Below are 17,718 nucleotides of genomic sequence, written 5' to 3' on the forward strand. Positions count from 1 at the left end.
TGTTTAATGTTCATGAGGCAGGCTGTAACAGCTGCTTGCTTAAAGAATTTGTTGATGTCGATTATGGATGTTGTATCCTGGATCTATAATACAAGGCTCTTGCTGCATGTAAGATTAAGACCTGCTTGTATACAGATATATCAAAAAAAAGTCTCCGCTGTACCTAAATTGTTGTTTTTCCTGCACACACATCACATATTGTATACCCTTGCCCTTCACAGTAAGGACAATTTGCTCCTTCATCAACCCATTCCAAAAACTGCGGCATAGATTTTGATTGTGAGGATGTTGAAATGGAAAATAGTAATGAAAAATATAAAGGACGTGTGTATGTGAAATTTTCGTACCTGTGGCTCTATGTTCGGCTCACCAGTACCATCACATTCTGCAACAGAAAATCACTAATAAGCAACAAAGCATGAGATTGCGCAATACCAGAACTACTGTTAGGTTCCTAATGATCATCGTGGCTGCAAAAGGCGAACTGCAAACTGCATCATTTTAGGTCAAATGGCAAGCATGGGTAAACTTCTAAGAGCTTCCTCGGTGACATAATTGTCAATATTTGATTAGAAAAACATGCTTGTACTTTGGATGTTCAGATACCTTGAAAATAAGAGAGTAAGGCTAAAAGGTTAAATTGATTAATGGTTGCACCAGCTGCCAATTTTGCTGCCATTACATTGCCAGAAAATCTAAAACCATTTCCAGAGCCCAGGCTGCTGTATTTGCAGGCAGTGGGATATCTAACCAAATCAGGCAGTGAGGAATGCTACTATATATCAATAGCCAGCCGGTTAAACTATTTTTTTGTCCCTTGAATGTATTTTAATATATTAGGTATTCTCAGCTACGGACAAAAGCAATAAACAGGAGAAATCTGATTTCAGTCCGTCATGCCTGGTTAATAAGAAGCTTTTAAATACAATCAGAAAAAACGATACTTTATTCATAAATATGGATGTCCAATCCAGGTAGTGGCAACCAATTTACCTGTGCACAACAAACGACCCTCCCCACGACATGTAAGGCACTGTTTTGTGGAATCCTTCGTTTTGCTCCCACTAACTTGTTTCTTTCTGCCATTAAGTCTAGAAGGTTCTTCCCAACGATTCTCCCCCAGAAGAAATACTCTATGATGTGATTCCTCAACTTCTGTTACTCCTTCTTTCAGAACTTTCTGATGTATTTCTGAGATTTCTGTTACAGACGTAACAGCAGCTCCATCGGCACCTTCCTAATGTACAGTGGATTTGAAGTCAGCAGCATATTTTGAAATTTCACAATCTCAATGCATGTATTCTCAGTGTTCTTGCTAACCAGGGATCACTTGGAATGACATCTAAAACAATAAATATTCTGCTCATCAAAATTCCAAGCATGCTATCATTGCCGAAAGCATCTGTGCAAAGAGACAAATTTACTGGGATATGCATCCATCAGCACACATACACTCGAGTTATTTACTAACAACCCATTAAACAACGATAGATTACAAGTACAAAATTGTACGCTATATAGGACTAACAAGTAAGCATTCAGTATTGTGAGAATATCACAATAAGAGCTTATACATGGCATTTCCACCCTTTATTCAGTATGGTTACAAGCATAGTGCTAGAAACAAGGACTTTAGTTTGACCTGGCTACTTCAACAGTGTAACTCCAACATGGAACGCTTATGAATTTTTGAAAGCAAGACATTACTTTCAGATTTCTGATTAAAAAACTAGAAAGAGAGCCAGTGTTTGTGTTTTTCAGAAACAAGACTAGAGTATTTCCTGTCCTCACAGTCACCCATTCAAATGAAAATCAAGGGGATGATGCATTTGAAACAGAAACTAAGCACAACTTTTATACAATATCAGTCCCGATTATTCTATTGCTAAAAATATCATAATCTGCATGTACCTCTGCTGGAACAGTTTGAGCGCTTCCCTTTTGAGTTTCGCTAATACTTGAAATCGGAGCATCAATATGTTGCTCCATATATAACCTTTTGAGGAGCTCTGTAGTCATTATTCCATCTTCAGAGGCACCTAAAGATGCCTGTCAAGCAAGATCATATGTTATCTATTAAAAACTGATCAATCGAACTATCCACTTAAACTATTAGCCACAAGCTAAGAGACTACCAGGATTTTAGAGAAAACGGCATGTGCATATGCATGCATGTACCATTTCCATGTACGAGGGAATGATATAATCAACCCGCGTGACATTTATTTCTTACCACAAGATGGAAATCTAAAAACTTACTTGCCAGGTCTTCACAGCACGTTCAGTCCCACTTGAGAAGCTAGAATATTCCATGTCTTCTTCCCCTGAGTAAAATCCCAATTTTTGCAAAGCGTCCTGTAACAATCAGAAAAAGGTACGAAATATATCAAAATACAACACACAAGCTTCGAATATCACCACTGCAACAACTATTAAAGAAAAATATATATATGTAAAAAGCAGCACTCATATCATGTATTTGATAAACAATTCAAGTAGTACACATTGTTCTCCAAGCCTAATAATAATAATAATAATAATAGAAGAAGAAATGAAATTTAGTTAGTAAAATAGAGAGTAGAGTCAGACCTGCATCTCTTTTACTTGTTCTCCTTCGCTTCCTTTCCTTAGGGTTTTCCTCTCCTTCTCCTTCTTCTCCTCCAAAACCCTATCAATCACTTCCTTCTGTTCTTCCACCACATTCTCCTCCAACACAAGAGGTCTCGCACTGGACCCACTCTCTGCAATCAAATTGTTATTATTCTTGTCTTTCAAAACCTGCAGTAACAACCCTACTTTAGCTACCGTATCCTCTCCTCCTTGAAGGACTGAGATTCGATTCTCTAGTGCTTCGATTTGAAGCTTTAAGGATTGTATTTGAGTGAGGAGCGATTCTCTGTCGCGGCTCCAACGCTTCTCTTCACGGAGCCACCTTTCCTCTTCACGTAGCCACCGCTGTTCCTCTCGGAGCCACAGGGATTCCTCTCGGTCTGGATTAGAAGAGAAGCAGATGTAATGAGGTTTTGAAAGAGTAGAGCGCGAGAGTGGTAGTACTGTTGTGTGTTTGGAGAATTGGAGTGGAGAGAGTGTGCTGTGAGATTGCTTGTGGGGATGAAAAGGTTTAGGATTTAGAGAGAGGGGAAAACTAGAAGAAGACATTCTCATCATTATTATTATTATTAGATTTTTGGGATATAAAATAAAATAAAATGGAAAGGAGAGAAAGAAGAAGCCGCACTGCAAAGAAGATTTTTTTGCTGCTTCTTCAGAGTTTGAACTTTGAACCACACGATTGAATCAGAATAACAACAGCTGGCTGGCGGGAAGATAAAAATAATATCTTTTTTTATTTACAGTTTACACTTTCTCGGCTTTTATATTTTCTGTCTGGGAATTAGGAACATTGTTTCCTATCAACTTGGGCCTCAAGCCCCAAGCCCATTAAAAATTCTTCAGACTGTGAAACATAATATTTACAGTATTGCTAAAACAATCGTAATTGCTAAGCTCGGTCAGTAACCCATCAGTCTTTCCACCAGTTTATCCGAGTTGAGTTTTATTTCATCATGGCTTCAAAGTTACCATGATTAAAGGAGTAATTAGAAATATAATATCAATTTTTTTTGTTTAAAAATATATTATAATAATATTTTTAAAATTTTAATTTTTTACATTAATATGATAAAAAATAAAAAATTTTAATTTAAAAAAAAAATTAAAATTTTTTAGAAACATATTTCGAACTACTCCTAAACTATGAAAGCTTTTTAAAAATTACTTTTTTACATTAGCATGAAAAAAAATAAAAATAATGATTTTAAATAAAAAATTAAAATTTCTAAATTTGAAGGTTACAGTTTTAAGCTATGGAGAGCGAGGCATACAAAACTTCAATACTTTTTTAAAAGTTTGTAATTCAATAATTAACAAAAATAAAAACAATACATCAACCGTTTATAAAGAAATAAAAACCACCACAACTAAAAAAATCTAAAGCTAAGTTTGAAAAACAATTAAAACGTAAAATAAAAAACAATTAAAACGTAAAATAAACTAGGAAAATAAGTAAAACAACAAAAAGCAACATTTTATGAACTTAATTTGAAGCTCTTCTTGGCCTTAACTAGTTACGAGTCAATTCTTTTATAGAATTAAGATTAAACAGTAAATCTAAAGTTATCATGATTAGAAGAGTACTTAGAAATATAATAGTAATTGTTTTTCATTTTAAATGATATTAAAATAATATATTTATTTAAATTAATTTCTTAAAATAAAAAAAAATAAAATAAAAAAATTATTTTTTTTAAAAATGCCACGCAATTTCAAACTGCTCCTAAACAATGAAAATAATTTTAAAAATTACTTTTTTACATTAGCATGAAAAAAAAATTTTAATTTTAAATATATTTTTTTTATAAACACCAAAATCTAAACCATGAAAGTTTTTTTTTTTTTTTTTTCATGCCAGCATCCTCTTATTCAACAAATACATGCATGCACACTATGAGAAACAACTTCACCAACGAAAAATAAATAAATAAACAAGATTGATTAATGATTGTTGTTCCACATTTTGTCTCCCCAAAAAGGTTACTGTCCTACTGTATACGAAAGGAGTTTGCATCAACCAACAGGTTTTCTTGTAAGCCTTGTCCCTTGATCAATGTAGCTAATGACGCCTAGAAAGCAAGCATCTGATTCGCTAGAGCAACCTCTTCAAGACAACAGAACAACCAACGAATAGGTTTACGACAAGAGATCTACAAATAACCCATTGAATGTGGGCTCCATGGTACCCTTCGGCAGTAAAAAGATCTACCGGACTCCTTTCAGCTTAGTCAAGCTTGACGTTGGAGTAGAGAAGGGTGTCCCTTGTGATTGGCATATTGAGGAGATAGTAGATCTGCGGCAATGAGAAGATTAACCAAGAAATTGTTTTTATATTGCAGCAAAAATGAATTGAACTTCTAGAAAAAAGTTAAAAGAGTCCCCGGTATGGTCTGAAATCTCAACCAAATTGTTCTGAGATGCAAACACTGATAATTTAAAAATAAAAAAAACTACAAGTTTACTGCAGAATTTACAAATTAAGATGTGTATTCTTCTGTCATCTCATCCAAAAAGAGAGTACAGAAAGTTAACCTTCCATTAAGTTTGTCTGAAACCCTTGTTTTTAAGGGTATGCCTATGAAATATATTGATTGAAGAGATTCATACAAGCTATCATGTTTAAAGGTATTCCTTGTTAAGTGAAGGGATTAATTGAAGCTCACTTGTGAAGAAAACATTTAGCAAAGGCATTTGAGTAATGAAATTGGAAAAAAAAAAAAAAAATTCTGCCCGTTTTAAATTGGCATGGATAATTCTTTTCTTTGATAGCTTGTCCAGATACACGATGAATAACAGTTCTATCAACAAAACTTACTAAGAGCTGGGAATCAGGAACCCTGTGCAGAATCTTAGTCCTAAACTCGGCAATGTCACAAAAAATATGGATCATTTGTCTAGATTATTCTATAAAAAGGTTCAAGGATAGGATAGTTATTCAACCCACCCCCTTCCTTTTCCTTCTCCAAACCTATATGTCACATGCAATGCGTCTCATTAATTTACCAGTAAGCAATCAAGATTTTTTTTCTGCTTACAAAAAAATATGGATAAAGAAAAAAAGGGGTAGGGAATAGGGAACAGTAGCACATTAGAGATGTTAATTAGCTCCATTTGCAGTGTTCCTAAATTAATTAGAGGGGAAAAAACAGGAGAAAGGTTTTTGTTGTTAGATAATCTTACCCCCAAAAGAGTAGCAATGATAAGAACAATTCCAGTTATCCAAGCAAGGGTCATTCTAACCAAGGCCACTTCTGCAATGGTTCCATTGCTAGGTGTTTTTGTTTCTTCCAACCAACGTGCAGATGGCCGGGAAGTCAGCATGACATCCAGCACTGTTTCTGATTCTGATGCAGGTGCGGTGTTAAAAAAGATTACTCCGGCAATTTGACCTGCCCAATTATCATTGGTTATTGTAATACAACCATAATTTTCAGGTACAGCAATATGCTAAGGAACAACAATTACTAATGGAAAAAAAAAATGCAAAATTTCATCACAAATATAGGGCAGAAACATTTACAAGAGACCCGCAAAGCTAGCTTAAATTCTACTTTTTTGTCGATTTAAAGACCTTGACATTGATATAACCAAAATAAGACATCTACAATTGGGTAAATGATTGGAAGCACTAAAAAAAAACACTAGGTCACTACTCTTTTCACCCATCATTTACATGAAAACTACAACATTACAGCTTAAAATTGTGTTGATGATTTCCCAAAAACCCAAAAAACCAACCTTTGTAAGCTGTTTGCAATGAATCAAACATCTTGGACAATGTAGTAAGTAATAGCTCCAGCCCTTTCTGTGCAGCACCCTCGGGTCCATATTGCTCTCCCAAAGCCTGTGATGTGAAATAAAATAAGTCATGAGCTAACTGCTTTCTAGTTGGGATATTCTCTTGAAAGATTGGGGCAGAAAATAACAGAAACATTTTGCATTCTGAACTTGGACGATGTGGCGCAAAAAAAAATGTACGAATACTGAATAAATGATAAGCCATAACAGAATCAATCAATTTTATAACTATATGATTTCATTAAATGAAGAAATGAATCAGTGAAAACCGACAACTCACAAACACTCGAAAGGATGCAATCAAGATCATTATATATCACCCAAATCACTATATAGGATTCTATCAGAAAACCCTCTAGAACCAAAGGGTGAAGCCGACCGAAAAGGAAGTATTGATTTTTCTCTCAACCTCAAGAATTAGCAGGCTTACTTCACAATTCCACCATTGCTTCCTTTTTTCCACAAATTCACACACCAGTTAAATAAGATGATCGTTGTGATATAGTTTCCTAAAGTTAATTGCAATAAAAACCATTGTTGTCAAAATAAAAATTGAAAAAAAAGAAAAACCATGAACCAAAATTAGAAGCTGTTTGTTTGTATTCAGAGACTTTATATGCTCTTTCCTACGAGAGATTATTAGATACTCCCGATCACTCCCCCACTCACATAAGTGTGGGATCCATGGGTAGTTATCAAGGTGAGTCCCGCTTTGATGAGTCAAGGACCAATACACCAGGAGTTTTTATTTTTCTCCTTCCCTACTACATAAATTCTATGCTGAAGTAGATGATACACAAAATATTACATAAGAAATAAAAATGGATATCGTCACCTTAAGACCATCAAAACAGCCCTTCAATAACTCTGCAGGTGGATGAGTGCTCTGCGACAAATCTTCATGCATCTCTATTGCTCTTCTACTATTGCGGAACAGAGCTAGAAGACTTGCTATAAACTCCCTGTTTGCTTTCTGCAAACAATCAAAATCCAACCTTCTAATAAAAATCCGAAATTTATAAAATGAATGGTTCAATTTAAAATACAAAAGGTTATAAATAATAATAATAAAAGACCTTAGACATATGAAAACTTGTAGTGGCACCACTAGCCAGTGGGATTGCTAACTCTCCATTCCATGCTTCCAAGGGATCAACAACATATGATCCACCCAACCAAGATGCCTAAACAAACACATAATGCCAAAGTCACACATTCAAGCCAAATGATCAATGACTAAGAAGAGATCAATAACACAGGGAAAAAAAGAAATAACTGGGGGTAAATCAAAGTCAGGGCTTACAAAATCACTAATTTCCTTGTCAGTGAAGTCTGCCAACTCTTCATCTAGAGAAACCACTGAAACCTCTTCACCTGAAACGAACCTCGTAAAATAAATAGTCATAATAATGAAACAATCTTCATATTCTTCAAAGCATACAGAGCATAAGTACCTGGAAGTTGAATGCCAGCCTTATCTGAACCAAGAACAATCTCACTCTTGAAGGCACCATTGAACATGGCATTTGCTTGTTCAGCCACAGATGGGATTTCTGCGTGTCAAAATCATTCACTTCAATATCAAGTCAACAAAAGAAAACAAGTCAACAGCAAGCCAAGAGACCCTCGCCTCCAGTGACTTCCAGCATGAAAACAGCTCGAGGCCTGTTAAATGGAGTAGGCATGAGAACCTCGTTCAACTGCAGAAGCGAAAACAGAATTTATCAAAACCAACAATTTCCACAGGACAAAATTGTAGCTATACAAATTTAAGCCTGCACTACATGTTATTTCAAATGACCTTCAATGAACTAGCAGCTGAAAGAGCATCCGATGGCGCAAAACCAAGCAAGACCGACACAGCAGCACCAACTTCTTGAAGTGACATGGACTGTAAAAGCAGAAATATAATCATTCCAGCAGCGTTCGTGCTTAATGAATAGAAGCAGTAACAAAATCATTGTTCAACATTGAAGTAGACCATCAATGAAACACAATAGACGTGTAAAAGGTGATGGATCGACTCGCCTTAAGGTATCGTGACTAGTATAATTGTGCAAATTGAAATGCAGTTTAAACACTCATCGTTGCGATTTTTCTAGTTCAATTGAGAAATTTCTAATGCCAATTTAAATCATCTCAGGTAACAGCAACGAACACTGAGTAACTTCCCTAGGATTTCTATTAACCGATAAAATCCAATAAATTACACATCAAAATTCTGCATCGGTCAGCTTGAATTGAAGAAGCGTATAAATTAAGCATTGAAATGGCAAAAACCTGGACGACATCGTTTGGTGATGGAGTGCGCAGATATTGACGAGTCTGGCTATCGATGAAAAAAACCGAGCCAGCAGTCTCAGCCTGGAAGGGACAGGTTAATCAAATCAATCAAACGGTAACAAATTAGCAGATCATATCGAGCATAGATTGGTTTGCAGATATGTGTGTTGAGAAATATACGAAGAAAGAGAGGCATGTACCTCAGCTATTGAGAAGAAAAGAGAGAAGATGACGAACAGATGCAAAACGCTGCGTATTTGGAAATCCATTTGTCCAGAGAGAGAGGAGAGATCTGTGGTATCAGGAAAGGAGAGAGGACGCCTCGAAATTTCATTAATCACTTTGACCCGCAGCGGAAATTTCATTAATCACTTTGACACGCACTCCGCTGCGGGTCATGTATTTTTTCTTCCAATAAAAAAAATGAACAACCAAGCTTTTTCTATATGTAAGATTGTAAGTTAAGAAAAATATATTTAATTTAATTAAATAAATTAAAAATTATCTATGTAAATAAATAAATAAAAATTAATTATAAAAAAATAAAAATAAAAAAATCAAGAGATAGCATCAAATGATAATAAAAATAAACACACATTAAATTAATAAAATAAAATAAAAAATATTATGCAATGATACACAATATTAGAAGTATTATCTAAAAATAAATATTTTTTAAAAAATTCATTTATATAAAACATTAAAAAAATAATAGATGAATAATAATAATTTCTTTAAATATTAAATACACATAAAATAATTTAAAAAAATAAAAAAATCACATAAAATGACTATTAATTGAAATATATATATATATATATATATATATATATATATAAGAAAAAGAAAAAAATAGATCATATACAACTAGGACTGGCAAGGCATCTGGAATATTAAAAAATGGCCTCTGTGTGGGTGCTTATAATTTTTTTTTAAAAAAATAATGTAACGGATGAATGTCATCCTAAACTTTTTTAGAAAAAAATATCAAAAACAACGTGTTGTTAGTATTTACTTATATTTTGATCACTTTGATAGTTGAAAATTAAGTTTAATGATTCTTTTTTGTTCTATAAATTTATTTTTTACTCAAAACATTCTAGATATCTTAATAAATTCATCTATAATCTTAAAAAATTGATGAAACAACCAAAAATCTTGCAATCAACCCAAAAATAAAAATATTTTCGGGCTCATGTTTGTTTTCTAGATATTTTTAGATAAAAAAACACTTAAATAAAGTTTTTCTTGTCGAATGGAATTCGTTGACACTAAGATCGATTATTGTGGTGGTCGAATTCAATGTTTGTAGTGAATTTTCTCTATCTACCACTAGGATCTGATGATCATCTTTCTCCTCTTTCAAGCCGCAGAGTGGTAATAAAAAAGTTAAAATTGATTTTTTTGAAATTTTAAAAATTAAAAAAACTTAATTTTTTATAATAAAAAAGTATAAGAACTAAATTGAAGAACTCACCAATAGAATTAAGAATGGCACCTATCTGCACTTGAGGGTCTAGCTGTTGTGGTCAACCGTGTGACTTGTTCCGCCCCCGTCCCGGGTTCGACCCTCTATGTGCACGCCTGTCACCCTCGCGATGCCTTACCTGCCCCTGGGCTTGTAGGATGTCCAGTAGGCCGTGGAGAATAGTCGTGGTGCGCGCAAGCTGGCCCGAACACCCCACGTAAATAAAAAAAAAAAAGAAAAAGAAAAGGAATGGCACCTATCTCCCACAACCTCTTCATTTTAGTTTTTAGTTTTTCAATTTTACCCGCCCTTAATATTTTTAGCTAAATTAATCTTTATTTTGGTTCTTAAATAAAAAATTAAAAAGAAAAAAGAAAACGAACAAAAAAAACTCATGGACAGTGGACACAGTGAATTAACGGTGGCCATAAGAATGTATCTACAGTGCATGGAGTAACGGTGTTTTCCCCTAGTCATTTTTAGAGCATTGTTAATAGTGGGAAGACAACACGCGACGTGGTTCCATAATGGGCTTATTTGTGGACTTTGAGCAGTTATAACTGGGCTTCTTGTTTGTTTAGAAAGAGAAAAGAGATTTGGGCTGGTAAAAATTCGTTATAGTAAAAATAACGGTCGGCCCAAGTTAATGCTAATAGGCCCATAATTAAATTTCACGAGGCTGCCGTGGAAATCAGTTCGAAATCACTTATCTTGAAACCTTTTTTTTTTAAAAAAAAAAAACCACATATAGCATTTATTTGTTGTTAATAAAAGCTATAGGCTTATAGCTACTATATAAACTTCAACTAGATTATTTGATTTGTCTTCAATGGAAAGGGTAAAAGAAGGTAGAGAAATGTCGACCCAACTTTATGAAAAAAAAATTAGAGATAAAAAATAATATAAATTGACGATATATATATATATATATATATATATATATATATATATATATATATTAAAAGAGTGACAAGAGAAGTCTATCCTTTTTAATTATAAGGTGTTTGCTGCTTCTAGAAATGGTTGCTTGAAACCAATAAATAAAGGGAAATTTGATGTCATCATGCATACAAAATGCATACAAAATGCATGCATCATGCATACAAAATGCAGGCATCATGCATATCCTGATTAGGGGTGAATAGAACGCGCAACGTCAAAACAAAGTAATAAATTGACAGGCATTAATCATAAAGTTGATAAAATTACGTACTGAAAAGATCTTACAAAGGAAGACTAGATCTGTGAAGAGATCCATGATTTATCTTTTTGGCCTGCCATTTTCTCATGTTTATGACACTTTCCATTTAACTTCTTATCATACAATTATATATAACGAATGATATTATTATGCTTTTTTTGGGTGTATCGTATTGTAAAAATTGATGGGTAGGTTAGTGGATGATTGGGAAGCTAAACAACAAAAATTAAAGAATACATTGTTTTTTTTTTACGAGTGAGAGAGACTGTAGATGTAAACTCTAATTTTTTAAAATTTATTTTCTCTAAGATAATAATAATAATAATAATAAAGTTTTTCTTCTTACAAGATTTTTAAAACCTTAAATGGGTCAAAAATCATACCTCAACTAGAAAACACAAATAAAAAACTGAAATTACAAAGGAAAGAAGCTGAAAATCCAAAACTAAAAATCATAAAAGCTACCAAAACTATAGGTCTCAATGAGATTTTTGATATCTAAAGATTACAATATCCACATAGTGATGCAATGATATTAAAATTACAAAGGAAATTCTTGTAAAAATTTGAGCGCGATACAATGATCGAATAAAAAATTATGACCTATTTGAGCCATTATTTTGGTCTGATGAGACCATATTGTCTCTTAGACCTATACATATCCACTGGTACATAAATGTATATATTAAGCCATTCACATAATATATTTTTGGACAGATCCTCATCTAATTGTGACATATCAACATCTAACTGCCCAGAATTACCCGTTATTAATTACAAACCTTACTACATCAAATGATTATGAAAAATATTAACTCATCCATTAAGTATTGTTTGGCTAACAAGAAAATTATTGAAATCCATCTACCTAAATACAAAAATTGTAAGTGAGGATGAATAGGAAAAGACCTTTCCGTTCTTTGCTTGGATCTCCATCTATATATCTTATCAAACAGAAAACACCTTATTCAATTCATTCAATGTATCGATTGTTATTCTTCTTATATTTTTTTTAGTTTTATTTACATTTATGTATATATTATAATTAACAAGAGAGATCCACATAGACGTGAAATCTAAGAGTTTCTACATGAATTTGGCACGCTTAAAGTGAGGATTACCAAGCCCTTAACTCCGAAAACCATATAATATAAAGCATGATTTCTAGGTAAATGTCATGTTTCACCAATATCAACGGGGGATCATGCATTAAAAAGACAATTCTAACTTTTTTTCCTATTGGACTGGGTTGGTGGTTACAACTAATCATATATGTTTAGCTATTGGTATTGATTTGAAGAGGCGTAATTATAAGCCTAAATCAAGGTAATTAACGAAAGCACAGAGAATATATAGACTTTATCATTTTGTTGCCTATATATCCATCACAATCCGCAGGTTACTTGTGTAAGGGCCCATGGAATGACTAATTATGCATTACATATATTAAATCTTTTCTTAATTATAGGTTTTGTCTTTCTCTAACACAAGAAATCTGGTTTTCAAGATTTGCAGTCCTCATCTTTAATCCATGTGAACTAGTAATGGCAAACATAAACTAATAAGATATTGTCTGAAAACGCACCGTGTCATCAGTTCCACATATTTGGGATGGTCAATGATCAAAAGTTAAACCAAGTACCTTAACTAGCTAGGTACGTAGGAATCAAAGGATAGCTTATGCATTAAGTATATAATAATTCTACTTAAAAATATTCTAACTCGTGTATATATATTTTTTTTTTATTAAACCATACTGTAAGAATATATATAATAATAGAGTTTTAATTATTATTTTTTTGTGAAAGTCTTAATTATTAGTTGAAGAATCAATTTCCAACCGCTATATATACATATATAGTTGATTTTGAGCCCAATTTATAATCAATAATCTAAATATTAAACTCAAGAATGTTCTCTTCATAAATCAATTTCCAATATATATATATATATATATATATATATATATATATATATATATATATATATATATATATATATATATATATATATATCAAGATGACGCAGCAGCAAAGTTGTTGTAGGGTGACCTTAGCCAGCACCTTCAGAACAGGAATTGGTCTAGAAGAAATTAAAAGAGGTAGAGGTGACATTGATGGAGACTGAATTAAAGCTCCTGCGTGCTTTTACGTGGAAATTGCTTTACAGCATGCATGCGTTTTTCTTTCTTTTCTCAACATTTCAAAAGATGATCACCCTGGCACGTCACCTTGTAGAGGGGACTGTACAGGCAAATAAAGGTATGAAACGCTTTCTTTTTCCTTTTGGTCACCATCGCGGCCACCATTAAGGAGAATTTCTCAGCAAATTGAAAGCTGCAATCACACTAATCGCTTTTGAATTATTTATAGCACTTCCAACGGGTTTCTTGAGCTGCACAACCCAAATTATTGAGTCTCTTTATATAATTCTTTTTTTCACCCTAGCTAGCTGCTTATGATCCAGGGTTTTTTACTCCATATTTTCTTATGATTAGTGGTTTTCACAGCTCATTTACTCCATATTTTCTTATGATTAGTGGTTTTCACAGCTCATCTAAAACTCAATTAAGTCCTAATTCTAACGAATTCGAGTCGGTAAAGCCCACATAATAAATAAATTACAAACACACATAAAAGTTAATGCTGGTCAAGCTCTAGCTAGCTATCCCTCCAAACTAAAAGTCTACAACTATATAGCTCAACTTTAATAAAATCTCCCAAAAAAATAACATCCCGAGTAATTAACCTTGTATACCAACAAAGGAAAAGCATCACAATAAAACCTTCCAAAGAAAATCTCTCAAGACTACTACTCTTTGAATCGAAGCCAAACAATTAATTAATGAAAGCGTGTTTTCGTATCTTAACCCTTGAAATAAATAAAAAAGATTAATAACGTTGGGATATTGTCAATTATTCTTGAATATCACACAGTGGAGATATATGGTTCTATAATTGACAACACGTCATTGAATATGGAGGAGACATTGGGGTAGGGTTTCAATCGTCTCAAACATCCACATCGCATCCTCTATGGTTGTTTTTTAAAAACTTTTAAATTCCTTCCCTCAGGCCACCAATTAAGGAGAAACTGTTACGAAATCAAGGACAAAAACATGGATTATTTTATGAACAGTATTTCTTAGAACAAAGAATATTAATTTTAATTACCATCCTAATACCACCGTTTTAAAACTAAGATTTGACGTGTTAACCTTGAATTCATCCGACCTGACAGGTTGATTCATAACCTAGATCAATTCGGGTTACAAAAATATAAAAAACTCGATTGATCCAATTAAAAACTCAAATTGACATTTTTAAATCTGTTCTTCAACTTGTTTATTTTTTTTGTTAAAATAATTTTTTGATTTTTTTTTAAAAAAATTAGGTTAACTCCGATCAAAACTTATTTCAAGGACTTGTTTTGAATCAGATTTTAAAATTATGTCAGATATATACATTTTCCAATAATAGGAAAATCTCTTTTTTTATTTCATATCCACATAAACACAAGTAAGATTAGGGTGATGAGAATTTTTATTGTTATTTTCTGAATATATTATGATTTATATCTAATGTTTTCCCATCACTTAAATATTGATCGATTAATAGGAAAAAGAAACTAATTATTGATTAGTACTAATCTGGTGCTAGCAAGCAAAAAGGGATATTTAAAACATTTTGGTGAATTGGGTTTTTCTTGATTTAAAAGAGAAGCATATATAATTTTAATAACATGATAGTTTTTATATTCCGCTCTCAAAAACTTGAGCTTAAATTATAATATATTTAAATTATGTATTATATTAGTGTAAGGATAACTCTAAATACTTTGGATAGTTATATATATCATTAATGTGAATCTAGAATAACTAAAAAAAAAAACATTTTAAATTTAGACCTTAAATTTAATTCTAACAAAAGCTAGTTTAGGGAGAGAAAAGGATTCATCAAAATTTTGAAATTGAAAACATAGATTTTTCTACATTTGCTAATTGGCTGATGGTTTTTTCATGGAGTCAAGGCTGAAAACTTGGGTTCAAAAACATAAAAAGATGACATGAAACCTGAAATGCAGCAATAATTTCTACTGACTTTAACCTTCTGCCCTAGCCCCTAGCACTAATAGGCCAAAAGGAAGAGAACACTTTTGTTTGACTAGATTTACAAAAATAACCTTAACGTAACATGTGAATTTGTTTGCAGAACAAGCTATAAAGAAAGTGGGGACCCTATGCATCAGATCATGGAGACAAGTCCTGGATTTTCATAAGCAGAGAAAGCAGTGATTGAGGATATGATGCTCTTTGCTTTCTTTCTGTGTTAATCTTTTTTTTTTTCAAGTTTTCATTAAAGAAAAGAAATGGTACTGATATATAAAAAGAAATCTAAACAACAACCACCCAATATCTGTAAACTTCAAAGGGCTTAGCTGGGTTCTTCAAGTCAAACCAAAAACAAAAGATTTTTAAGGCAAGCAGCCAAGCCACAAAAGGCCACAACCCTCCTCTCATTCTGCTATATATCTTTATCTTTTCAGATTCTTTTTTTCGTACATGACCTAGACTACCAAAAGTTTGAACAATTAACAATATTTACAAGTATGGTTTTCGTAATATATATGACCTCTAATCAAGAAAACACACGAACAAAACAAAAACCAAAATTTGTAGCAACTTCAGTTGATTTGGGTTGGTTAACTTGATGTAAGGTAAAGTTCTTAGTATGATCCAAATTAAGACCCGACTCAACATAAATAGATGTTCTTCAAGACACAGTTTTGCCCTCCATTTTAGTTCAAATGTTAAATCCAATATAAAGTTCAATCATATTAATCAAGATTCCCTTGAAATTGATTTGTTGATGGCAAGAGGGGTAAAAATGGTATCACTGCAGAATGTTATTACAATACACATTCACATTTTAATTGGTAAGCTTATTATATATATATAAGCTCCTACTCTCCTAGCTTAAAACACAAAACAATTAAAGTGGTCTCAAAATTGCAGAACTTCCTTACCATCTGCCACCATTTTTTCTATATCTTGGTTTGGTGTTTTGAAGTGGTTCATGGATATTGATCCCTTCTGGATTACTGGGGGGTGGCTCATAATTACCGATTTTAACTTCATGGCACCAGCTAGAAAATCACCACTGTGCAGAACCACGACAAAATTACAAGCTATGGTGCTTTTTCTTGATCTTCTCTTGATTGTCCCTCTCCTTGCTCGTCCCATAGATTTATCCAAGAAACTCACGGCGGCTTCCTCACCTACAGGAACAAAACACTCTACCACAGAAATGCATCCACATGAATCAAAGTATGCACCACCTTCTAGTACCACTGCTGCTGCCGCCGCTGCTGATATGACAAGCAGTACCACCACCACAGTTCCTACCACTCCCGCAGCTTCTGCTTCAAATCAACAGTTTAAAGCCGCTGCCCATGAAGTACCTAGCGGTCCAAATCCCGAATCCAATTAACAAGTAAGCTTGAGGAATCCTCCTTGATTCCGGTCATTATTATTCCCATGATTTTAAACGATATATCTTCCTCAAATTTGATCAGCGAAGACATTAATGGGTTTCGAAGTGCATCACCTTCGCTGTCTATTTTGTCCTAGAGAAGCACTAGAATATTGTGTATATAGAGCAAGCAATACTTCATTAGTTTTTGTTCAATTTTGTGTATGTGTCAGTGTGTGTGTGTGAAATCTTAGTGTGCATGGGGTGATACTGTTGGTCCTCTGCAAGACCTTTTCAGGACAAGAATAATAGTACATGTGTAGTGAATTATTGTAATACTATAAGATTATATGCTCAAGTTCATCGTGTCGTATGAATATAATTATAACCTGGCTTGGTAGTGTTTTCTTTTTCTTTATTTATTTTTTCAAAGGGATAGTGGATGTTTTCAGCTAGGTCTAGCTGAGAAATATTCAAAGCCTAGCATGTAAACAATGCATGTCTTTTTAAATAGATTGTCATGATGAATTCAGCGATGCAAGTCCTTCGGATTCTTGAATAGTTGAGCTGATCAGTTCATGATGCAAATTGTGAGTGTGTGAAATCTTTGTCCCAGAGCAGAGATGAATGGTGTCCGATGTGTCCTCGTAGGACCTTCATCAGTACTGGGCACTCTTTGTTTTTTCTTCTGTTGAATTATTAATAACCCTGGATTTTTGCATTTGTCTTTTCATGCACAAAACACGAGATACCTGACACCAAAAAAAAGTCGTTTGGTATGATTTGATAACAATAACAATAATAATAATAAAAATCTTTAACTGAGGCTTTCGTGCAGATAATTAAAAAAAAAAACTGAAGATGGATGGTGGTGAATTCATGGT

At 33.2% G+C, this 17,718-nt stretch overlaps 2 protein-coding genes across 2 annotated transcripts; both read right to left on the reverse strand.

The window, feature by feature from the left end:
• Positions 1–35: 35 nt before the first annotated feature.
• Positions 36–3,280, reverse strand: LOC133680886 (protein disulfide isomerase pTAC5, chloroplastic). The gene is made up of 6 exons (XM_062103911.1): positions 2,590–3,280; positions 2,260–2,355; positions 1,912–2,049; positions 994–1,237; positions 348–385; positions 36–259 (listed from the first exon to the last, which is right to left on the reverse strand). Exons 1-6 carry the CDS (start codon positions 3,166–3,168, stop codon positions 164–166), a joined length of 1,191 nt encoding a protein of 396 aa, XP_061959895.1. The 5' UTR covers positions 3,169–3,280; the 3' UTR covers positions 36–163.
• Positions 3,281–4,530: 1,250 nt separating this feature from the next.
• LOC133680888 (uncharacterized) lies at positions 4,531–9,063 on the reverse strand. The gene is made up of 11 exons (XM_062103912.1): positions 8,895–9,063; positions 8,692–8,775; positions 8,213–8,302; positions 8,042–8,111; positions 7,866–7,964; positions 7,715–7,785; positions 7,488–7,595; positions 7,247–7,384; positions 6,352–6,457; positions 5,794–6,002; positions 4,531–4,906 (listed from the first exon to the last, which is right to left on the reverse strand). Exons 1-11 carry the CDS (start codon positions 9,057–9,059, stop codon positions 4,838–4,840), a joined length of 1,209 nt encoding a protein of 402 aa, XP_061959896.1. The 5' UTR covers positions 9,060–9,063; the 3' UTR covers positions 4,531–4,837.
• Between the last annotated feature and the right edge of the window lie 8,655 nt (positions 9,064–17,718).

The sequence above is a fragment of the Populus nigra genome, chromosome 1 (genome assembly GCF_951802175.1).
Source record: "Populus nigra chromosome 1, ddPopNigr1.1, whole genome shotgun sequence".
Lineage (NCBI taxonomy): Eukaryota > Viridiplantae > Streptophyta > Magnoliopsida > Malpighiales > Salicaceae > Populus > Populus nigra.